This window comes from Geotrypetes seraphini, chromosome 3 (genome assembly GCF_902459505.1).
Source record: "Geotrypetes seraphini chromosome 3, aGeoSer1.1, whole genome shotgun sequence".
Taxonomy (NCBI): Eukaryota; Metazoa; Chordata; class Amphibia; order Gymnophiona; family Dermophiidae; genus Geotrypetes; species Geotrypetes seraphini.
The window spans coordinates 317,035,493-317,061,295 of NC_047086.1; the positions used below are offsets into that span (position 1 = coordinate 317,035,493).

General features: G+C 40.2%; 1 protein-coding gene across 2 annotated transcripts in view; it reads left to right on the forward strand.

The window, feature by feature from the left end:
* HAO1 (hydroxyacid oxidase 1) overlaps positions 1–25,511 on the forward strand; it is a 93,226-nt gene extending 67,715 nt beyond the window's left edge. For both annotated transcript variants that reach the window (XM_033935499.1, XM_033935498.1), the window contains 5 exons: positions 6,473–6,648; positions 10,903–10,994; positions 22,548–22,706; positions 22,840–22,909; positions 25,327–25,511. In XM_033935499.1, the coding sequence (XP_033791390.1) occupies positions 6,473–6,648; positions 10,903–10,994; positions 22,548–22,706; positions 22,840–22,909; positions 25,327–25,397 (568 nt within the window). In that variant the 3' untranslated portion in view covers positions 25,398–25,511. The remainder of the gene's footprint in view (positions 1–6,472; positions 6,649–10,902; positions 10,995–22,547; positions 22,707–22,839; positions 22,910–25,326) is intronic.
* Positions 25,512–25,803: the final 292 nt, after the last annotated feature.

Genomic DNA, 25,803 nt, shown 5'->3' on the forward strand with positions numbered 1-25,803 from the left:
GATTCAGAATACCGCGGCTAAATTAATTTTCGCAAAAAGCAAATTTGACCACGTCTCCCCGCTTCTATCTAAGCTTCACTGGCTCCCAGTTTTCCTCAGGGTCCACTACAAATGCGCCTGCCTAACCTTCAAGTCATTACACGGTATCCTTCCTCCCCTGTTTCCACTATCCTGGCTCTCCGCAAATCCCAACTCCACCAGATCCTCTCAGAAATTCATACTATCATTCCCCTCTTTAAAAGGCATTTCCCATACAGGTAAACTTGGAACATCCCTCCTCTTCAAGATCACCGAGCTGTGGAACAGCTTATCCGCCCCTCTTCGGAGCGCGACCTCCCTCCAACACTTCAGAAAACATTTGAAAACTTGGCTTTTCTCCAAAATGTAACCACTCCCTCCCTCTCCTCTACACTTAATCCCTTCTCTCTCCTCTTATTGCCAAGCTCCTCTTCTTCCCATTGTAACTCCTTTCTTTTGTAATTCCTGTAAACCGTGTCGAGCTCTACTTCTGTGGAGATGATGCGGTATACAAACTTAAGGTTTAGTTTAGTTTTAGTTTAGTTTACCATACCATACCATACATTTTTCTTCTATACTGCAAATAGGAATCAGTGCAGTTTACAATTAGAGGACAGAAAAACATTACAAATATTTTGCTATAATGAAAACCTCTAGGCCAGTGGTTCCCAATCATCAGCCAGTCAGGTTTTTGAGAAAGCATATGCATGGAGTAGATTTGCATGCTGTCACCTCCATTATATGCAAATCTTTCTCATGCATTTTTGTTAGGGCTATCTCAATAACCTGACTGGCTGGCGGTCTTCCAGGACAGGCTTGGGAACCACTTCACTAGGCCACAGCCCTTTTTAGATTTCAGGTACACAATACTATATTTGTTTTACTGGTAGGCTCCTGTAATATTGGGTTTACCATATTTGTTCATGCAAAAAAGAGGACATGAGGCCACCAAACCACCAGTGTTGCAAACTGCCATTTTCCTTGCTATTTATCTCGATCTGTCCCTGCTACTCTCAAGCCACAGACCATAGAAGTTTGTCTTACTTCCCAATTGCTGGAGTTGCTGTCAAAGCCCGCTCCTGGTGTAAAGGTGGTGTAAAGGAAGAGTGATAGTCCACTGTAAAGCTAAGGGCTCCTTTCGCAAAGGTGCGTTAGGGCTTTAATGCGCGGAATAGCGCGTGCTGAATTGCCGTGTGTGCTAGACCTTAACGCCAGCATTGAGCTGGCGTTAGTTCTAGAAGCATAGCGTGGGTTTAGTGCGCGCTAAAACCCTGCGTGCGCTAAAAACGCTGGCGCACCTTTGTAAAAGGAGCCTTAAGTGGCACTCTAGTATTTTAGATTAAATATCAAAAGTGAGAATATTCGATGAATTATAAAATTAATTAATAAAAATCAATAAAATTTAGGCTGATGAGGACGACAGCAACCGGTAGCATATGGTGCCCGGCTGCAGTCTGAAGGCCCATACAAAAATAGAAAAAAAGTAAATTATATCTATCTGTAGCTCGGTTGAAAAATGCATTTGAGCTCCAGTGTTATGATTAATTAGCAGATATTGTTGTGTGTGGCAATTGAATTGAGTTATCAACAGTGGCATATACATTGAGCATCTATCATAATAAAACACTAAGCGCGCAGGCGCACTTCAAACGCCGCAATCTGTGCTTCCGTGGCACCGCATGTGCAACAGGACCCTGCGGCGGTTTCTCTGTTGGCCTCCGTTCTCATACTCACCAATGGCATCCCCCCTCCCACACCCCTGCCCCAGCTTGCGCCTCGATGAATGGTGCACAGACAAGGATTAGCAGCGTTTCCCCAGCGTAAGGCCGGACCAGCAGCGCAATCAGCCGTGGGCCATTTGCTAGGCTAGCCCACTTCGATAATGCGAGGCAGGCCGGCCTAGCAAAAGCTCCGATGCTGCCCGGGCTAGCGGATACTGGACACGGGGAGCAGGTAAGGGAGAAGGGGTATTCTTGGACAGGGGGGGGAGGTAAAAGGGGAGCAGGGAAGGGGAGCTGCTGGACAGGGGGAGCAGGGAAAGGATACTACTGGACAGGGGGGAGGTAAAAGGAAAGGAGAAGGGCTGCTAGCACCCGTTAATGTAATGGGCTAAAAAACTAGTCCATCCATAATCAGGACACCGATTATAAAAGTATGCTATGTTTGGCCATATTTGAGATGTGGATCATGGAAGTCTGCCCAGTACTAGTCTTACTTCCCTACTACTTGAATTGCCATCTACGCAGTAACAAGTTTTTATTTATTTATTTTATTTAAAAAAATTTATATACCGCTTGAAACTAAACGATTTACATAGTTTACATGCACAATGTTAAAATGATGACAAAATAAAAGCAAATACATGATAAAATAATCATATAATAAAAAGAAGATACATACAATCCTCAGGAAAATACCATAATGTGGAAAGAAGAGCTCATAGATAATTCATCAATTATAGCTGAAATAACTACAAAAAAAGGCATCAACGAATAGCTGCATCTTTAGTAATTTCGTCACAGCAATTTCGTATCTGACCCAATAAGGAATTTTTGTTTTGATTCTACCCTTTTTCCATATAAGGATTTTTTCCGACCAATTTTCAAAGTGATTTAAGCAGGTTTGGTAACCATATGAAATGTAGAGGTGAGAATATTTGCCAGCCTATCTCCTACCACACTGAGAATGTGGTGCAGGAGTTATATCTGCAGCCTCAGCACCCTGGGGCTGTGGGTTCAGGCCCACGCTGCTCCTTGTGGATGGGTCGCTTGGTCCCCCATTGCCCCAGGTATATTAGATAGATTTTGAGTCTACTGGAATAGACAGGGAAAAATGTTTGAGTGCCCGAACAAATTCATGTAAACAATTCTGAGTTCCCTTTTATTGTGGTGCCCTGTTACTAATGTGACTTATGATTTGCAGTTAATGTGGATTTTCCTGTGTATCAATTGCAAATCTAACATGCCACTTTTTAACATTTTTATATCATATTTTATTTGGCAGGTAGTGCACTAATACTGTCATTAGCATGTACCGTATTTTCACTCATATACCGCGCACCCGTGTAAAACGTGCACACGGGTATAGTGCGTGGGGAATAGAAATTTATGTAATAAAATTTTAATATAGCGTGCTCACACATATACCGCGCATGCTAAAACCTCCTCCCGCCTACTCCGAACCGACATCCTCCCCCCCCCGAGCACCGCAAAGACAACTCTTACCCGATTGGGCACCGGCACCAGCACCAATGCACAGGATGTGCCAGTGCCCGAAGATCCTCCCACGTTGGGCTGGGCGGTGCGAGAGAGATCCTCCTTCTTCCTGTGCCGGGCTGGACTGGGCTTTGAGCATTTGCGCATGCTCAAAGCCTTTTGGTCTCGCTCTCTCCGAGATTATCTCAGAGAGAGCGAGACCAGAAGGCTTTGAGCATGCGGGGGGGGGGGGGGGGGAGGATGCCAGTTCGCAGGGGGAATGCCGGATCAGAATGAAAAAAAAAATTTGTACAACGCGTTCACATGTATAACGCGCATGGTTATGCACGGTTTGTAAAATCGTGTATAACGCGCGCGTTATATGCGTGAAAATACGGTAATAACCACCTAGAGTTAATAATGGAGCACTTACCACCTCCTAGGAGGTAAGTGTTTCTGAGCTAACTCTGTTGGTCAGTTAACATGCGGTAAATATAACATACTAGCTGGCTAAAGTGTCCCTGTCCATTCTTTAACAAAACAAAAACTGCAGACAATGTGACAATGTACACGATGCATTTTTGGCAGTGCTGTCGGCGGATTTTACATACAGGCATTCGTTGTTATCTTCATTTTTTTGCGGTACATTTCATACCTTATTTACCATGGACCCCTGACGAAGGCGTGTTGTCCGAAACACGGACTGTGCTGGGTCCCTTGGTTGGTAAAAAGGTTTTTATATTACTGCATTTTAACTTTGGAATAATACATTTTTGCCTGCATCGTGTACATTGTCTGCAGTTTTTGTTTTGTTTTTCCTGCTTTGGTGTTTCTCCTGCAGTTTTGGTTGGATTTCTTTTTGTTGCTCTCCATGTCCATTCTTTACCCATTCCATGCCCCTTTCTCAAAATAATTTTAAAAATATACAAACATATGATTTAGCACACAAAAACAGGATAAATACTGATGCATTTGTGTGGTGGCCTGTTATCATGTGCTAACCATGCGTTAAGGGCTTAACATCATTTAGTAAAAGGGCTACTTTTTTCTCACAAAAAACTCTCTGATGGTGAGATTTCTTAACCCATTGTTTTTTTACAGTATTGTACTTTATTTTTTATCTAGCTGCAATTTATTTTTAAATGTGTGCTTACCTAATATCTATCTATCTATTCATCTATGATGTACATTTTCATTTTTCTTAGCAACATTCGGTTGAGTTTTGTTCAATTTGTGGCCCTTTTCCTAAACTGATTTAAAAGTGGCCTTTGATATCAGTAGTATGGGGCTTTCCTGTGCACTGAGGCCACTTTAGTGCAGCTATAAAATGGCCACATTTCTCATTTTCTGTATTAATGACTGTGTGCTAATTTCCCAATTAGCGCATGGCCATTAGTATGGCCATGCGCTGCCATGAGCCTGTGCCCTGGCCATTTAGTAAACATAAGAGCTCCCACCCTAACCACGTGCTAATTGGTTACCACATGGCAATGCTGCTAAGCTAACCAATTAGCACTGAGAACTCCTACTTTCTGTCCCCAAACACCCCCCTCCCCCAGCGTTAAAAAATATTTTCTATTTTCTATAATAGAAGGACTAGTTGCCAAATTCCTCTCCAATTACCTAGAAAACCATAACATACTCCATCCCACACAATCCGGCTTCAGAAACAACTTCAGCACGGAAACACTAATAGGATCTCTCTTGGGCACAGCCAGACAACATCTCAGCACAGGAAAAAATTGATGCTCATACAACTAGACCTTACCGCTGTATTCGACTTGGTGGACCATAACATTCTACTACAAATCCTGGATACAATAGGTATCACAGATAAAGTATACACATGGTTTGAAGGATTCCTTAAATCAAGAACCTATAGAGTAAAATCAGACAAACAAAAATCTGAACCTTGGTCAAACCCCTGCGGAGTTCCCCAAGGATCCCCTCTATCCCCGACTCTCTTCAATCTCTATACAGCCTCCCTCAGCTCTCACCTGGACAAACAAGGCATAACCTCCTACAGCTATGCCGATGACATTACCATTCTCATACCCTTCGATCAACCTGAACTCTCCATGACGAACACAATATACCAAACACTAAAATCAATAGTAACCTGGATGAAAGATCATAAACTGAAATTGAACCCAGATAAAACAAAATTCATCCTCCTAGAAAACAACAAAATACCAACCATAACCAACATTGAAATCAACGTAATCAACTACCCCATACAAACCACCCTAAAACTGCTAGGAATAACTATCGACAGATGCTGCACCATGCAACCGCAAATCAATAAAACAATACAAAAGTCATTCTTAGTCATGAGAAACTTAAGACAAGTTCGGAAATTCTTCGAGAAAACTCAATTCTAGTTCAATCCTTAATACTAGGCCTACTTGACTACTGTAATATCCTCTACCTCCCATGCCCTACAACCATAACAAAACAACTACAAACTATCCAAAACACAGCACTAAGACTCATCTACTCATTAAAGAAACATGATCACATTACAGAAGCATATCTCCAATCGCACTGGCTTCCGATCCCAGCAAGAATACAATTTAAATTCTACTGCCTACTATTTAAGACTTTATATGGAGACAGTCCAAACTACCTGAATAACTGCCTCATCCACAACACCGCAACCAGACATAGGAAAACTCATACCCCATTCTCATACCCCCCAATTAAGGAGGTCAAACGGAAAAAACTATATGATGGCCTCCTGGCCACTCAAGCAGCCAAACTAGACAACCAAATCGCCAATCTACTGACGGCATCCCTCGACTACAAGACTTTTAGAAAAGAAATAAAGACCATACTCTTCAAGAAAACTCTGAAAAAAGAAATAATACCGCAAGTCTCAAACTCCACCTCTCACTAAAGCCAACTACCCCAAACAAATAACCTTACCCATTTCTTACTCCTTTTGAAAATGACCAATTTTTTTTTTTTTTTGTAAGTTCATGTTGTAATACATCTTGGATAATTCTTTTGTAATCCGCCTTGAACTGCAAGGTAATGGCGGAATAGAAATCCCTAATGTAATGTAATGTAATATTCTGTAGCATGTGAGTAGCGTGCGCTGATCCTGGAACTATCGCAGGATGCCCTGAGGTAGTGGATTTCAACCTGCTTAGAGCATCTTAATAAAAGGGCCTCCTTGTTTGTTGTACTCTTTGAACAGTTTAAGCAATAATGTATGGGATTTATGTATTCACGTTTGTCTCTTTTTCGGTTTCATTTAGAATGAAAAATTTCCAAACTGCTGATCTGGCATTTTCTTCAAAGAAGGGGTATGGAGAAGACAGTGGGCTTGCGGTTTATGTAGCTCAGGCAATAGATCCGTCCATCACATGGGATGATATTGAATGGTTGAAAGGAGTCACCTCACTTCCAGTTGTTGCTAAAGGAATTCTGAGAGGTTTGTACATTTTGGAGTCTAGAATTTTGTTTTACATTTCTGACTCTCTCTCTCTCCTACCTCCTTTAGACTTTGGAAGTTTGCGTTCCTTTTGAATATGCAGGTTTACAAAATCTACCACTTATATATCAAAAGAACATAAGAACATAAGAATTGCTGCTGCTGGGTCCATCATGCCCAGCAGTCCACTCACACAGCAGCCCTCTGGTCAAAGACCAGTGCCCTAACTGAGACTAGCCTTACCTGCGCATGTGCTTGTTCAGCAGGAACTTGTCTAATTTTGTCTTGAATCCATGGAGGGTGTTTTCCCTTATGACAGACTCTGGAAGAGCGTTCCAGTTTTCTACCACTCTCTGGATGAAGAAGAACTTCCTTACGTTTGTACGGAATCTATCCCCTTTCAACTTTAGAGAGTGCCCTCTTGTTCTCCCTACCTTGGAGAGGGTGAACAACCTGTCCTTATCTACTAAGTTTATCCCTTTCACTACCTTGAATGTTTTGATCATGTCCTCTCTCAATCTCCTCTGTTCAAGGGAGAAGAGGCCCACTTTCTCTAATCTTTCGCTGTACGGCAGCTCCTCCATCCCCTTAACCATCTTAGTCGCTCTTTAATGGACCCTTTCAAGTAGTACCGTGTCCTTCTTCATGTACGGCGACCAGTGCTGGATGCAGTACTCCAGGTGAGGGTGTACCATGGCCCGGTACAGAGGCATGATAACCTTCTCTGATCTGTTCGTGATCCCCATCTTTATCATTTACTCCTTTCAACTTGCAAAATTGCATCTTATACATATACAGCATTACTCGTATCCATAAACCTCCAAGTGATGCTACATTTTTGTTGTATCTGAATAAACAAAAAAATCATGCTTTTCGGTGACATAATCCCAATTAGGGTTTCATATGGCATTAAAACATTTACAATAATAGAGGACCAAAATTACACATCATTAATATAAATAATTCCAACAATTTAGGAAAAAAAAATTAGGACCTTCAGAGGGATTGCAATCAGTTCCACAAACTGGAAACTGATATGCCTTTCACCCTGATTGTCATTGGTCTAATTTTTAATTTTTTGATTGCATTCAAACATCCTGTCATATTAATGCTTCACTTTAGTATACTTTAAATTTATCATTAATTGTGATTAATCATCATGGAGGAGTGGCCTAGTGGTTAGAGCAACTTCCTCAGCACCCTGAGGGTTGTGAGTTTGATTCCCACTGTAGCTCCTTGTGGCTCTGGGCAAGTCACTTAACATATTTTGTCCAGGTACAAAATAAGTACCTGTCTAAAATATGTAAACCGCTTTGATTGTAACCACACACAGAAAAAGCAGAATACCCCTAATTATAATCAAATGTATACAGGCAGTCCCCGAATTACGAACGTCCAACTTACGTTGGACTCATAATTACGAAAGGGGGTCCTGCTTGTCCCTTCCATGTCCCAATACCCCTCTTCCTCCCTTCTGTGTTCCAAGAGGCCTCTCTTCCTCCCTCCCTCCCTCCATTCTGTGTTCAAGTTTGTGCCCCCCTCCTGCAGGTGTGTATCTGTGTTCTGGCCAGTTCTTCCTCCTGCTGCCTTCCAGCCGCACCGTTTTTTCTTTGCAAAGCCATGGGAAGTGGCTCCTATATGCAGTCCGCAGCTGACTTGGAAGCCTTCCCTCTGATGTGAGGAGAACACATTTAGGCCCTCTTTTATCAAGTTGTGTTAGGTTTTTAAAAAATAATTGCTGGCCACTGCATTAAAAGTTCCAACGCTCATAGGAAATCTATGAGCGTTGGAGCTTTAACCGCCGTGGCTGGCAATAAAAAACTGTAACGTGGCTTGATAAATGAGGGCCTTAATTTATAGTACTCTATAATATATTCATGTACCTGTGCTCTACCCAAACATGCTAACTGCCAAATTACAAGCCATAAAATCATGATGCATACTTTTCCACTAGTCAGTATTCTATAAGGGGTCATTTATACAAGTAAGTAGCTACTCAAATGTGTAAATAACTAGAATACTGTCATTTATGTGGCTTTCTTGCAGCCTTCAACTAAGAGTCTCCAACCTAATTATCCCCAAAGTGTACAAAATAAACTTAGGCTCCATAAAGTATGTCATGTCCATTATGAAAATGTGGTAGATTAAATGAAATGTGGTAGATTAAATGAATGATGAAACCAGACAGTTTCTTATTCCTAACATCAAGATCCTGTGAGGAATGCTTCAGGGAGAATTCTCTTCTCTTCTTTTGTGTCTAGCATCAAATCCAAACAGCATTCTTGTTAAGACCTTGGGCTACAGATTTATCCCTAGTTTAAATAATTCACAGATAACATTGTAGCTACTATTTTTAGATTATTTTTGAACAGATAAGTCCACTTGCACATGCAGAAACATGGGTCAGAAAAGTAGTTGTAGGTGATACCTTTTTATTGGGCTGTTCTCGTAATGTATCCTTGCCAAACTCTTTCAGACTTATGCTTTCTTCATCAGGTAAGTGAATAAACATTGTAGATACACTGGGTTTAAATAGTACAAACTCCGTAGATCTTAGGCTATTTGCATATGTCATAACAGCTCAGAGATAGGAAGTATAATATATAGATATTGATTGATGTTTATTTGGGGAATAGGACTACCTCAGGGGTAGGGAACTCCGGTCCTCGAGAGCCGTATTCCAGTCGGGTTTTCAGGATTTCCCCAATGAATATGCATTGAAAGCAATGCATGCAAATAGATCTCATGCATATTCATTGGGGAAATCCTGAAAACCCGACTGGAATATGGCTCTCGAGGACCGGAGTTCCCTACCCCTGGACTACCTGAACTGTATAAACCAGTACTGTATAATGTTAAAGGAAATATACCTAGAACATTAAGGAAGAATTCTTTTTCAACAAATCAGAACAAGTCCAAATTTAGGGATCTTACACAAGGGGAACATGACACAACATAAATATACCCTGAAAGATTAATTATGCTGGATGGGTAGAACCTCACTCTGATTTAAGACCCAGATGTGTTCTTTCTTCTTGTTGCTGCTTCTGATTGGAGCAGTGAAGGTTTTTTATCTGCAGAGGGTAGCTTGAAGTGATGGTCTTGCAGGAAGAGATGTTTATTTGCAGATGGACTGATTCTATAAAGAACACCTAACTTAATTGGCAAAATACCCTTAATAGGCTCAGTAATTGCTAAAAAAAAATAAATAAATAAATTAATTGGGTGATAGGTGCCTATTGCATGACACTTAGTGGAGCCTCATGCCTAAGTGGGTGTTCTTATGGGCGGAGCGTCACTTAGGTGCCACTAAGCGTGATTGTTCAAAAACATAGGTGCCTGAAATGTAGGCCTGTAAAACCCTGGCCTACATTTCAGGCGCCTAAGTTTTTACATAGGTACTGCTAGCCATGATTCTCTAAACAATTCCTATGTGTGATTGACACATAGCCGGCACCATTCTTTTAAGTGCTGGCCGATTAGGCACTGTTTATAGAATTCGGGCCAGAATGGCTGGGAGTGGAGTCGGGTACAGATGGGGAGTCCAGCGTGACTGCCTGATTTTTATCCTAGTTGGGTTCCAGTTAGAAAGACTGACACAAATCTGAGATACAAAGAAGTCTCTGGCATATCTACTTCTACCCACAATGGGGTAAATTCAAGAAAGGTTTCCTTCAGTTAGGTACCAAATATTTTGGTGCTAAGCAGCAGTTCTGTAATGATTAATTTCATACAGAACTCTTTTAAAGAATACCAGTGTGCGTCCATAGTTTTGCACTTAACTTTGAGTGGAAGGATTTATGCTAGCTCAAAGGTTGGTGTAGATTCTGACACATAAGTACTGGCAGGTGGGTAAATGACAGCATTCTATAAAGTCATGCCCAATTGCTTGGCACACTTCTGACCCACATCTGCCTCTCACAAGTCCTACCCTACCACCTGCTAACCTTCATCGCATCTTCGAGAATTTCTCCCTTTGTGTTTAACTTCAACTTTTTGCCAGTTAGTACTTTAATGTCTATTATTGGTACTTATAGACTGTTAAGTGTCAGTGTAGCACTAATTGATAAATGGAGTTGCACTTATGACTGATTCTGTTCTGTAACTGTACCCAATTGTGCACCAAAATTTGGGTGCCATTTATAGAATTTGAGAAAATGATTCCACATGCTGTTAAGGATTAAAATATGGCAAAAGTATTTTTCATTGTACTGATGATACAAATATTGTGTCTGGAAAAATTGTACTTTACAGCTGATGATGCTAGAGAGGCAGTGAAGCATGGTGTAGATGGAATTCTAGTATCGAATCATGGGGCACGTCAGCTGGATGGAGTGCCTGCAACTGTAAGTATCTACAAATCCAATGAATCCAACAGTGAAGGTTAAAGCAATTAAGTATAATTATGTTTTTGCTTTCTACAGATATCTTTTTATTATGCTCACTTTTATTCCCATATTTATTTAATCCTTCAATGAAATGAAGCAACGTGTAAGGCAAGACTTCCCTTGGCTGAACCCATGCTGACTCTGACCCATTAAGCCATGTTTCTCTACATGTTCCATAATTATATTTTTTATAATAGTTTCCACTATCTTGCCAGGAAATGAACTCAACCTTACCAGTCTGCAATTTTGCGGATCATCCCTGGAACCCTTTTTAAAAATCTGTGTTACATTGGCCACTCTTCAATCTTCAGGTACTATAGATGATTTTCATGACAGATTAAAGATTACTCAAAATTACTTGGGAAAAAGTGACTAATGATAAAGCACCTCCTTTTAAAAAAAAAATACCTTTCAAAAATAAAGTGCTTGAATAAGTAACTAATAAAAAAAATATAAATTAAAAGGTATAAAATACAAAAAAGTAATTCAAATAAGGGCGCTCAGTGTTCCCACATACCGGTCAATTAAGCTGAAGACCAATGGCACAGAGAACCATCATCGCATCACTTTGTTCTCTTAATGACAGAATATACCAAATGAATGATATACAATAGAGACCCAAGCAAGGCAAAAAACTCACAAAGCAAATGCAAAATCAATGAACAATTTACCTGATGATGGTAAGAGTGGTCTTAAAGCAGTGCTTCGTCCGCGACAATGGTAATGGCATCTCAGGTCCAAATCTGCCCAAATATCCCAAGTGAATAATCCAAATATAATTTGTACCCTATAACACAGTGTCTTATTAATTATCCTCCTTCCACCAAATCTCCGAGATGCCTATTATATCTACTTCTTCATTTTGTGCTACATAATCTAACTTACCCATCTTATTTTTCACGCTTCTGGCATTTGTATACAGACACTTTAAATTGTGTTTTTTCCCTGCATCTGCAGACTGCTTAGAAGTTGATGGGGATAATTTACATTCTTTACTTTGTTCTCCCCTTAAACACTTCTGGCTTTCTTCCACTGTTATTGAAACATCTCTATCGGGATTCCCTAAATGTCCTGTTTCAATAGTATCCTTCAAGGATACTTCACATTGTACCATGTGCTCATGGGTAACTGTTGGCTTTCCCCCCATCATAGTTTAAAAGCATCTCTATCTCTTTTTTAAATGTTAGCACCAGAATCTGGTTTCATCCCATTTAAGATGGAGTCCATCCTTTCAGAATAGGCTCCCCTTTTCCAGAATGTTATCCACTTCCTAACAAATCTAAATCCCTCATTTCTGCACTATTGTCTCAACCTTGTATTGAAACTTCAAAGTTCTGCCAACCTCTTGAGTCCTGCACATGGAATAGGGAGAATTTCCAGCCTAAATTTGGCTTCCAGAAACGCCCTTCCACATTTTCCTATGTCATTGCTACTCACATGTATCAAAACAGCAGGTTTCCCAGGACTATCTAAAATCCTATCTAGGTGATGCGTGTGATTCGTCACCTTTGCACCAGACAGGCAAGTGACCAGATGATTTTCACATCCTCCTGTCACCCAGCTATCTACATGCCTAATGATTGAATCTCCTACTACAACAGCTGCCCTAACCCTTCTCTCCTGGGAAGAAGCCCCTGAAGACTCATCCTCGGTACAAGAGGATATTGCATCCCCTGGTGGACAGGTCCTGGCTACAAGATTACTTTCAACTTCATCAGGGTGATGTTCTCCTTTCAGGAGACCTACTTCCTCAAAGGCAGCAGAAGGTCTGCTAGACTGGAGGTGGGACTTCTCTACAACAAGCCTGTAGGTGTCTTCTGTGTTCCTCAACTCCTCCAAATCTGCTACTTTTGCCCCAAGAGAATGGGCTTGTACTATATGAGCTAAGAGGTTTTTTGCATTAGGCACATACACATATGACCATTTGCCAAATGGAGATAATTGTACATGTGACACTCAATGTAAAAGACTGGATAGCACCCCTATTGCTGCTGGACTGCTGTCTGCATCTTAGTATTACTGAGTACTACCAAAACTTTAAATCAAACTGGTTTGATTTTTTTCTATTGAAAATCCATTAATGACAAATAAGCATGACCTTGTAGGTTATTTAATTAATGAAGAGAATAAGATTTGAGATAGTTTTCTTCCATGATAGAACCATCTCATTAATCTCTCTGAATGCCCAGCTCATAATTAGTATCAAGCTGCCAGCAATTCCAGTTGTCCCAGAATACTCATAATGACTATAACTCTTCATGGATAGACTGGCTTCAGTCTCTGACTGCGTTAATGAGGTCTTAAGAAGCTTTGGTCAAACAGATACTATAGTGGACTGCCAGAAGTGATTCTCTACTCTGGAGAGGGTTGATCAGCACCCCTATTAATGGTGCAGTTCTCAAAAGCTATGTATGAATCTCTCACTTGAATAGCTAGGAAATCCAGATACCTCATTGAAACATGTAGAACCAGCTCAGGCTATACACTTTAGGTACAGGCAAAGGAGCTGATAGCTCCAAACAAAGTTCTTTATTTGTAGATAAAGAAGAGCAGATATCACATGGTCCTAGTTCATAGATTTCACATGTAGTGTTGCTGCAGAAGGAAAAATGAAATTATTTGTATCATTCTTATCCTCACACTCTATTTGATACTCATTGGGTTGGCCAAACCCAGGTGATGAATTATTATACTCCTGGTCTCTCTTCTACTTCTCTTTTGATTCTTCAGTAATATGCTCTTAATATAAACTCTGTCTTACTTTGGCATTAAAGCTTAGAATATTTAGACTCTTCTATGGATGTATGTCATCCATGGCTGAAAATATCTGCTCTTTTTTTCCACTTCTGTCAACACAACTCTGATTTTTCTGTTTTTGCTCTGTGGCATCCAGATTCCCTTGGTTAGAACTTTGAGGGTTCTTGGTGTCACATTAGGTTCCACTCTCAATTTTCATACACAAATTTCTATTTTGGTACAACGCTTTTTTTTTTTAAAATAAACTTCATATGATCCATTCAATCCAATCACTTTTTCATCAATAAAGCCCTTGAAACACTTGTTCATGCATTGATCCTTCATCAGATAAACTACTGTAACTCATTCCTTCTAGAGTACTGCAGGAAACAGATGATACCACGTGGCCTGACGATAATGAAGGGACCGACGATGTTCACTGATAACCAGGACTTTTTAAATGATTGTTGTAAGATTTTAAATAAATGCTCCCTAGATCTAATGATTTTATTAATTGAAACTTCACAAAATAAATCTAATAAAATACACTTTCAAATATAATCCATTTAGGAACATCGTCACTCCACAGAGTTTTTTTGGTTTTCTCTGGATTTTCTTCTTTGTGGATATTTTGGGGTCAATTCCTTTTGCTTTTTACATGTAGAAAACATCAATCTTTGGGTGCTGGGAGGGGTCAGTGACCACTGGGGTAGTAAGGTGGGGTTATGCCTTAATCCTACCAGTGGTGATTTGGTCAGTAGGGATATCTTTTTAGCACGTATTCCTTATTTCAAGAGGTCTAGCCTAAAACATCCTTTTGCCCTTTCTTTCTTCAAAATAGCTTATCTACCACCCTCTATACCTTATTTAACTTTGTACACCGCTTAGTTTGTCATCCAATTTGCAGTAAAGCAAATCTTGAATAAACTTTGCATTACATAGTCCTCCAAGAAGATTTTTCAGTAGTCCAAATTGTAGGAGCCATGGACTCTGTGGTGAAAGCAAAGCTCAGCTTATATCATCTAGGACAGGGGTCCCCAAAGTTCCTCCTTGAGGGCCAAATCCAGTCGGGTTTTCAGGATTTCCCCAATGAATATGCATGAGCTCTATGTGCATGCACTGCTTTCAATGCGTATTCATTGGGGAAATTCTGAAAACCTGACTGGATTTGGCCCTCAAGGAGGGACTTTGGGGACCCCTGATCTAGGAGAAGCTGACAAAACCAATGCAAATGCAGTATGAGTGAATCTGTTAAAAGCAGATTCAATTAAACATTCTCTAACTGATTGCCTGCAAGATTCTAAAAAAGCTGCAGGTTTCCTCAACAAGTATTTTAAAGCTTAAAGGTTCTGTTTTGAGGAAAACAGGAAAGCTATGCACGTAATGGCTATGTAGGCAGAGGCATTTTTCCTGAAACCTGACATCACCAAAGCAAAACCATCTGGTCTAATTTTTTTTTTTTCTGCACTTGACCTAAATGACAATGTTCTCAAATTTCTAGTCATGACCTCTGTGTACACATATATACAGTGTGTGTATATATGTGTACACAGGCTTAAATTGATAATGTATGTTTTTTAGATATACAGTATTTGTAGCCTTGTTTGGGAGAAGGGGTCTAAAAATCTGGAAGACAGAATAATAAATGTTCTTAGACTTTTTTTTTTCAGCAAATTCAAATTTTTAAAATCAACTTTCAGCAGTTTAGATTCTCTTTCTCTCTATATTATGCTGTAGATCAGGGGTGTCCAACCTGCAGGCCAAGGGCCGCATGCGGCCCCGTGAAGTATTTTGTGCGGCCCCGGTCTAGGGCGATGCAGTGTTTTCCTCTGCTGCTCCCGGGTGTTTACCGTCTTGCCGACTCCCTCCTCTGTCTTGCTGCAGCGTTTGTGCGGCCCCAGAAACATTTTTTTTGGCCAATGCGGCCCAGGGAAGCCAAAAGGTTGGACACCCCTGCTGTAGATAGATAGATGTGACCCCTGACAGTTGGCCACTCTGCTTGTTTCAAGCCATTTTCAGGTTTTATGCTCAAAGACACGTATATTGTTTTGCTCATATTTTTATCTTTGTACCCTACATCATCCGGACCCCTGAAGAAGGCGATCTCTCCGAAACATGGACTGTGTAGGGTCCGTCAGGACAATCATACATGTATCACTAATTCAGACTTTTATTTGTATTTTTATTGTGAAGAGCGAATAAAAATCATCTTTCAGAACATCTACATCCACACAGTCTGTTGTTTTTATCTAAGTAGTTTGTCTAACAGGCATGTGGTCTAATACAGTATTCTTCAGCCTTTTTACACCTATGGACCAGCAGAAATAAAATAATTATGATGTGGCCCGGCATCAGTCCGCGGACCAGCAGTTGAAGAACACTGGGCTAAGTTGTGTGCCAGAACCTGCCCATCTCCACCGCAAACCCCACCCCCATAACAGTACAAATTGTAATACTATTTTTCCATTCATTTTTCATATATACACACAATATAATCTTATTAACAACACATAATGATTATCCACCCTCCAGGGATTCAAGACAAAGTTAGACAAGTTCCTGCTGAACCAGAACATATGCAAGTAAGGCTAGTCTCAGTTAGGTCACTGGCCTTTGACCTAAGGGCTGCCGCGGGAGCGGATTGCTGGGCACGATGGACCACTGGTCCAGCAGCGGCAATTCTTATGTTCTTAAACTACACAAAGTACACTGTATGCTTCTCAACATTCATTGCTACCAGAACACAGATACCCTTATGCAAATATGCGACCAAATCCCAAAAGTACTAATATATATAAACAAACCCTATGATGCAAGACTCTGCCTGCAGTACAACCCCAGAGAAAAAGAAACAAATGCATTTCTTCTTGAACAGTGCAAAATACAGACAGCAGATGTAAATTCTCAAAATTGACACAATTCAATTATTAAATTAAAAAATAAAATCATTCCCCCTACCTTTGTTATTTCCCTCCCTCCATGCTGTGCCTTGCCTTCTGGCCTGCTCCCACCTGGCTGTTTTAAGCCACCCCCTGTGTTATCTTCGGGCCTGCTCCCTCTTCCACACTGATGCAGTGCACAAAGCTGCGGGCAGCGGCTCCTCGCATGTTCTGCGCCTCATCTGGAAGCATTCCCTTTGATGTTGCAACGTCAGAGAGAAGGCTTCCGGTTCAGGAGCTGCTGCCCGTGGCTTTGTGCATTGCAGCAGTGAAGAAGAGGGAGCCGGTCCGAAGATAACACCGCATCGATCGGCGGTTGAAGAACACTGTCTCGGGCCCGATGCACGTGCCAGCCCTGTGGACTGGCAGAAAATATTTGCAGACCGGCAGTTGAAGAACACTGGTCTAATAAACATTTAGGCTATAATCAAACATGTAAGCAGAAACTAAAGGATCTTTGAGCAAATATGGAAAAGATATGATCTTTGTTACATTTTCATTGTTTTTGAGACATAGCACATTTACATCTTCATCTCTAACATTAGACCAAATGTTTCATTAGACCAGTTGTCCAAAACAGGCAGCTGATCCAGAAGATCCAAGATAAAAATGACCCCACCAAAAAAACAAGCAAACAAAACCAAACTAGTAGATCAGAGCAGAGGTCCAAAACTCCAATGCAAATAATTAAAAGCCTGACATGGCCATGTTTTGCCTCATAAGGACTGCATCAGGGGCTATAAAAACCAAAAGGTGGGGGAGGGATCCAAGATGGTGTCAGGCTAGACACGCTGAGGAACCGTTTGGAGGACCGTTTGGAGGACTGTCTCTTCAATCATTCTTATTCCTGAATACTTATCCACCTACCTGATGCCTAAATGGAGGTGTTGAAGTGCCGCTGGTACCTCCGGCACACCAGTACCCCCGCAGTCGGCAACATTTTCAGACGGATGCAAGGAGTACTTTCAGCATCGGAGAGAAGCCCGCAGAGGACCAACAGAACGAGCGAGACCGCGGTAGTTCCTCAGGGACTGGAAACAACTTTGAGTCCCGACACCAGGGTGCCGCCCCCGCAGCCTCAGACAAGCAGCTCTCCAAGGGGCACGAAAACCCCAGAAGTCGGGGCTTTACCTTCCCCTGAGGCAAGCAGTCCATCAGAGAGCCTGCTGTTAGGAGCTCATATTAACATGAGCCCTTTTGAAGAATCTGGGAGGAATTCAACTAATGAGAGGCGAGTAAGTTTACAGGGACAGCGACAAGAAATTCAACAGAATGGTGAGCACTATGACACTACTATTTCCTTAATTTCTTTGGAAAAACCTTCAGAGGTAACCCTGGACTCACTATGGGATCTTATGGCCGGCCTAGTGAAGACCATAAGCCCAAAACTCCAGATAATTGATGGGAAATTGCTTCAACACACTACTGAACTTAAAGAATTGAAAAATGAAATGACTGCTTCTAATTCTTCTGTTCAGAAGCTTGAACAGGAAATAAAATCATCTAGACAACTACAGGAAAATTTAATGAAAGATAACATCAGTCTTAGGAGAAAGACGGAAAACCTGGAAAACAACTTCAGATACAATAACTTAAGGTTAATTAATTTCCCTAGGTTAACGCTGGTACCACCTAGGGAAATGTTTAAGAGATATCTCCTTGAAGTTTTGGGGGGTCTTGGAAGATTTGATACCTCCTTTATCATGAGTTTATTACATACCTAACAAGAATCAATCTCTAAAAAGGTCTTCTCTAAAATCAATCTCTACAAAGGATTATTGAATGTATCGCAGTTATTGGAGAAATCTGATATAGAGGTAGTAGAACCAAGTACTTTGATTATATCAGTAGCTCTTTCTATTGATAAAGTTTTGTTGTTAAAATTATTCTTTACATATAGGCAGAAAGAATTGATGGGCTTTAAAATACAGATATTCCCTGATTTATCACTGGAGACCCAAAAGTGTCGCTGTGAATTTCTTATGTTGAAGCCAGGTGTTATATCTTTAGGTGCTACTTTTTACTTGCGACATCCTTGTAAGTGTATAGTGCATCACTGTACAATCAAATATGTTTTCTTTGAGCCTAGTCAATTGACTTCTTTCTTGGCTCTTTTCTGTTTATAGGCAGAAAAATCTTAAGCCCTAAGATTATAGATTAATCCCTGCAATCAGCCCTATAGCTATTTCTATGCATACAAATGTACATTATGTCCAATTCTTTTCTTTTTATTCTCGCTAAGAAAAATCTTGGATCCCATAATTTGAGGACTTGAGCATATTAGTTATAAATTACTCCATTGTTATTGTATTATTTTCTTGTTCTATGTAGAATTACTAATTTTGCTTTCTGTACAAGTTATTCTTGGTTGTCAGATTTGAAAATCAATAAATATATTAAATATGAAAAAAAAAACACCAAAAGGTGTTAGCCAACAGGTATCACCTATCAGCACTGTGTATTGATGTACCTTCTTCTCCAATATGTCTGTCTTGACTAGATTGTAAGCTCTTTTGAGCAGGGACTGTCTCTTCTATGTTTTGATATACAGTGCTGCATATGTCTAGTAGCACTATAGAAATGATGAGTGGTAGTTGTAGTACCTATTGGCAATAGTTTCTCTCCAAGTTTGCATAACACCTTTTGGTTTTTATAGCCCCTGATGCAGCCCTTATGAGGCAAAACATGGCTATTGTCAGGCTTTTAATTAATGATGTATTTATGATTTCATTGTTGAATAAATTTTGCATTGGAGTTTTGGACCTCTGTTCTGATCTACTGTTTTTCATATCATTAGACCAATTGCCTATTTACACGGACTGTAATTAGAAAAAGTATACCAAACCCATATCTATCTATCTACAGCAAGAGATTACAGAAACTGGGCCTCTTCTCCCTCGAAAAGAAGAGATTGAGAGGGGACATGATCGAAACATTCAAGATACTGAAGGGAATAGACTTAGTAGATAAAGACAGGTTGTTCACCCTCTCAAAGGAAGGGAGAACGAGAGGGCACTCTCTAAAGTTGAAAGGGGATAGATTCCATACGAACATAAGGAAGTTCTTCTTCACCCAGAGAGTGGTAGAAAATTGGAACGCTCTTCCAGAGTCTGTCGTAGGGGAAAACATCCTCCAGGGATTCAAGACAAAGTTGGACAAGTTCCTGCTCAACTGGAAAGTATGCAGGTGAGGCTGGGCTCATTTAGAGCACTGGTCTTTCATTGAGGGGCCGCCACGTGAGCGGATTGCTGGGCACGATGGATCACTGGTCTGATCCAGCAGTGGCAATTCTTATGTTCTTATTTAAAAAGATTTATAGCCCGTCCATCCACAGATCTGTGTGAGATACAGAAGCAACATACATAATAACAACAGAAAATACATACAGGAAACATACAACAAATCTAAAAAACATAATTAAAACATATTGCAAACCCATAACACTAACCAACCCTTAAAACTACAAAGAAAATAAATTATTTTCCCAAGTTTTCTTATTTCTCTTTACAATATTTGATTTTCCCCCTCAAGTTTTCACTAAACTCACACCAAAAAAGCACTAAAATAGCACAGTTTTCAACCCTTTCCTGAATTGCCAGAAAGTAGAGGATTGACGTAATGACTGCAGTAATACATTCCAAGTCAGCGGACAGAAAACATAGAATTACGACTCCCAGAGAGCTTGACGACCTGCAATGATGGAACTTCCAAGCAAGAACTATCCGATGAGCGTAACTCACTTACTGGACAATGCCAACGCAACAAGTAACGCACACTCTGAGGACAATTATGCTGCAAACACCTTAAATATTAGGCACAAAACCTTACATTCAATCCGCAAGCCAATCGGCAGCCAATGGAGATCTCGGAGTATCGGAGTAATGTGATCGAATTTCGAAGCAGGAACACATATATATTTATGAAAGAGAAAATTATGAGAACTTTATGAGAACATTTTCAATTAAAACCTGAATATAACTGAATATACTCATGCTCACTGATAGACTGCTTAAATACTGATTTATACCACCTTTTCACTTTTAATCTAGTAGGGAAAGCTTTTTGTAAGTCAGAGCCAAAACATTTTAACTTCTCTTAGAAATGTTATGCAACTTCACAAAGGAAGTAACAAAATAATTGATTGGAAAATTCAAACAAATTGTCAAACTCTAATCATGTGAGATCCACGGGCATATATTATGCTATTTCCTGTGCACCTTGGTGCTGTTCTGACTTGTTGGTTTCAGGAGTGTGTGGTGCAGTGGTTGAAGCTCCTTGTCACTCTGGGCAAGTCACTTAATCCTCCATAACCCCAGGAATGTTAGATAGAGCCCACCGGGATAGATAGGGAAAATGCTTGAGTATCTGATTGTAAAACCGCTTAGATAACCTTGATAGGCGGTATATAAAATCCTAATAAAACTTGATTAATGCTGTATTTGACATTCCTTGTTGGGGTTGCACTTCTACTTGGTGCTGTGCCCTTGCTTGCCGCTCCTTGAACTACGGTTGCAAATTCAGAAATGGAATGTTTTGATACATTTAATCCAAGAGGAGTTTGGGATTTTATAATTGCAGTCTCCCTGTTTTTAAATTCTTCATGAATTAAAAGTAATCTTAATAAAATAAATAGGTCCAGATCATTATGGAGCTTATTTTCCAAAAAGAAAAATGCCCAGAAATTGGCATAAAGGGACAGATGGATGTTTCTGGCAAAACCTTCCAAATTGCTATTTTTGAAACCCATTTTGTAGATGGATTTCTATGCTGTATGTTTAAATCTCAAAAGAGCATATTGGAGCTGTGTTTTGTGCGGGATTTGGACATTTTTCTGCAACAAGTATGTCCAGAGCACAGTTTGTTTATTTGAGACTAGAGGGGTGAAGGCATGACCCCACTTTACTCCTCCATTGGTTACTGAACCCTTCCTACCCTCAAAAATGTGAATGAAACAGTACATACCTGCCAGTATAATAGCTTCAGATGTTATGGTCAGTCCTACTAGAGCAGCAAGCAGGTTCCTGGAGTAGCCTAGTGGGTGGTGCAGTAGACTATAGAGATGGGGGACTTAGGCCTCTATCCCTATCTAACTACTACAGTTACAGTGAAGTATGTGAGTCTACCAAAACCCACCCAAATCCTGCTGTACCTACATATAGGTGGCACTTGTGGGCAAAAGGGATATTGTTGTGATGTACAGTTAGGTCCAGTAGGTTTGATTGGGCTTTTGGAGGGCTTACCATACACTATAAGGGGATTATGGTGAGATGTGTGTGTACCTGGGCCTTTTTATGTGAAGTTCACTGCAGTGCTCCCTAGGGTGCCCCACTCTGCTAGGATGCCTGTGTGGCCATTCTACTAAGAATGCTGGATCTAGGCCCCTCCTACATCCCGATGGCTTGTTTTGTGCTCTTTTCTTTTTGACGTGTTTTTTGGTTTTTTTCTCAAATAGTTCAAAATGAAGCACTGAGGAAAAACACATCTTGAGAAATGGCCATTTTTGAAACAATAAGATGGACTTTTTCCTATTTTGAAAATGGTCATGTTTGCTACTGTATTTTTTTGTGTGTTTCGCAAAATGTCTAAGCTTGGATTTACCAAGACAAAACAGGGATAAATCAAACACTGTAAACACAAGTGGATAGTGCTATAAATAGATCAAATAAATACACTCTGGGCATATATCAAAATATTCACAGCATTCACTAAGTCATACTTGTATGACCCTGTCAGTGAACTAGAAAGCCCCCCTTTGAAAACAGCTCAAGTTCTCAATCATTGCACAACAATGTGCAACGTATTAACCAGATACGTTGTGTCTTGTTTACTTGTATAGATCGATGTCTTGGATGAAGTTGTTGAGGCGGTGGAAGGGAAAGTAGAAGTATTCTTGGATGGTGGTGTGAGAAAAGGTACTGATGTACTGAAGGCTTTAGCACTTGGTGCCAAGGCTGTGTTCGTAGGGAGGCCCATCATCTGGGGACTGGCATACCAGGCAAGTACAGTCATAATATATGAAATCTAAATATCGGATCCATTTTGTATATAAGAAGCAGATCATTATGAAACCAGGACTTCAAAAATATGGCTCGGATATTTTGGCAAACGTTTATTTTCTGAATAAATAGGGGGAAGAAGGAGTGAAAGAAGTTCTTCAAATGCTGACGGAAGAATTCAAGCTAGCCATGGCTCTTGCTGGTGAGATGCATAGCTCTTTCTTTTCTCAGACATTATGCAGTACCTGAAATGCTAATGTATTGCTCTCTTATCTCCCCTTTTACTAAACCGCAATAGCGGTTATTAGCGCAGGGAGCCGCGCTGAATGCTCTGCGCAGCTCCCAACGCTCATAGGAACTCTATGAGCATCAGGAGCAGCGCAGAGCATTCAGCGCGGCTCTCTGCGCTAATAACCGCTATCACGGTTTAGTAAAAGGGGGGGGGGTAATTTTTTTAAGAATGTACAATATGGACAATAACAACTTTCTCTTACTGCTTAAATCAATTTTGAGATCAATATAAAAAACAATTTGGGAAAAATTCTATAAACAATGCCAGACTTATGCCTGATAAAACCTGGTGTAAATGCTGGTACCCAAGTTAGGCATGCTGAAGCAATATTCTGTAACTACGTACATGCATAGGGTTACCAGATGTCCGGATTTCCCCCGGACATGTCCTCCTGGATCTCCAGAAATTGCATCGGGCAGGAAGGAAATCAGCATATGCACCACCTAGTGGCACCTTAATTTTGTGTTGAAAAAGCTAGTTTGCCACTAAAGATAGTTTAGAGCAGGGCTGCCCAAGTCCGGTCCTCGAGATCTACTGGCAGGCCAGGTTTTCTGGATATCCACAATAAACATGCATGAGAGAGATTTGCATACCAAGAAGGCTGTGCAGTCAAATCTCTCTCTTGCATATTCATTGTGGATATCCAGAGAACCTTGTCAACCCTAGATAATAATAATAATAATAACAGTTTATATACTGCAGGATCGTGAAGTTCTATGCGGTTTACAATTTTTAGAAATGTTACAGATTAAATGGAATAAGCAAAGTACAGACTTAATTATTGGTAGATCTAGCGATCATTTGTTGAGGATTGAGAATGTATAGGTTGGTTTCCTAAGTATTTCAGGAACAGATGTGTTTTTAGGCGTTTCCTGAATTCCACATAGGTAGTGGGCACAAGCAATTGTTCGTGGTCTTTACCCCATAAAGCTGCTTGATGTGCGAGAAGATGTTGGTAATGACTTTTAAATTTACAACCTCTGACCGGTGGAGAGACAAAGTTCAGATGTGAGCTTCGTTTGTGTCTGTTGGTTGTGAAGGAGAAAAGATCTGTTATGTATTTAGGGGCTAGGCCGTAGAGTACCTTGAAGCAGAAATAACCAAACTTGAATTTCACACGTGCCTCCATCGGAAGTCAGTGTAAAAGTCGATAGGAAGGTGTCACGTGATCGAACTTTTTCAGGCCACAGAGTAGTCTGATCGCTGCATTTTGAACTAGTTGCAATCATCGCGTATACTTTTGGGGGAGTGCCAGAGGAAAGCTACTAAATTGGTTGTATTTTTCGTCTTAAACAATATGGGGACAGACTTAAAGATCTCAATACATATACTTTAGAGAAAAGACCGGGAGAGGGAAGATATGATAGAGACGTTTAAATACCTACATGGCATAAATGTGCATGAGGCAAATCTCTTTCATTTAAAAGGAAGCTCCAGAATGAGAGGGCATAGGATGAAGTTAAGAGGTAGTAGGCTCAGAAGTAATCCTAAGGAAATTATTTTTTACAGAAAGGTTGGTATATGCTTGGAATAGTGGAGACAAAGACTGTGTGTTCAAGTAGGCATGGAACAGGCACGTGGAGATAGTGGATGCTGTGAATGGGCCATTTGACCTTTATTTGCAATCATGTTTCTATGTGACCATGTGCATTTATACTAGCACAGGTATTTAATAACCTATACATGGCCTGTCAAAATCCTTACCTGAACAGGCCCACACTTATGTTGCATAAAACTATACAGCTCCCTGTCATTACACATGCTTTTACTTGTGTGGTAATTTTATGAGGACTTTTATATGTGTGCCTCAGGGTTTACATGTAAAAGATCCTTTATAAAATGAACCCCCTTTTGGTTTGTGTGGCTTTCATAAATCAGACATAAAATAGGTACCCCGTCATTATTGTTCATGTGGCTTTGCACTGAACTTTGTGTGCTATTTCCTCTCTTAGCTATACAACACTCTTTAATATGGGTCCCCTATGTGGTGGTTCATATATAGTTAAAGGCTGTCTGATTTGCATAATTTCTTTTTGTTTGTATATATGTTAATGCAAAGCTATTATAATGTAATCCACACAGAATAGTGTTTTAATGAATTGGTAGAATATATTTTAAAAAATACATAAAGATAACTATTTGTAATTTTTTTTAACCTATTCTGTATCTAACCACATGGCTGATCAGTCTTATACATCTGCAAACATTTAAATGCTAGAATTTTCATATGGAGGACTGAGTAAAGCACTGAGTGGATCTCTATGAATTGGTTACTGAATCTGAATCTACTATATTGCTGAATTCATGTGAAATAACATCTCTTTCAGGCTGCCACAGTGTGAAGGACATTGATAGGACCCTGGTCAGAAGAGACCCGTTTACTGTTTCTAGGATCTAACAAGAGAACCTATTTTTCATTCTTTATGCCTTTTAGAAAATTTGTGATTTATGAAAAGGTACATGGAGAGGATTATTCTTTATTATTTTATATTTAGAAATAAAGTTCTTTATTTCCAAAATCGAAATACAATTGGTCCCTTTGCTTTATAGGAATATTCGGCACAGACAACATTGCAAGGCTGAAATGAAATAAGCTTGTAAAAACCCAACAGAACAAAAAAAAGTAGAATATGAAAGAATTCTTTTGATTGCTTCTTTATCTTTGGAGCATCCAAATATTACATACTACTTTTCCCCATTAATATGGCATCATTACCCCTTGCAGTAAAATATGGGGCTCCTTTTATGAAGGTGCGCTAGCGTTTTTAGTGCACGCACATGATTAGCACACGCTAGTCGAAAAA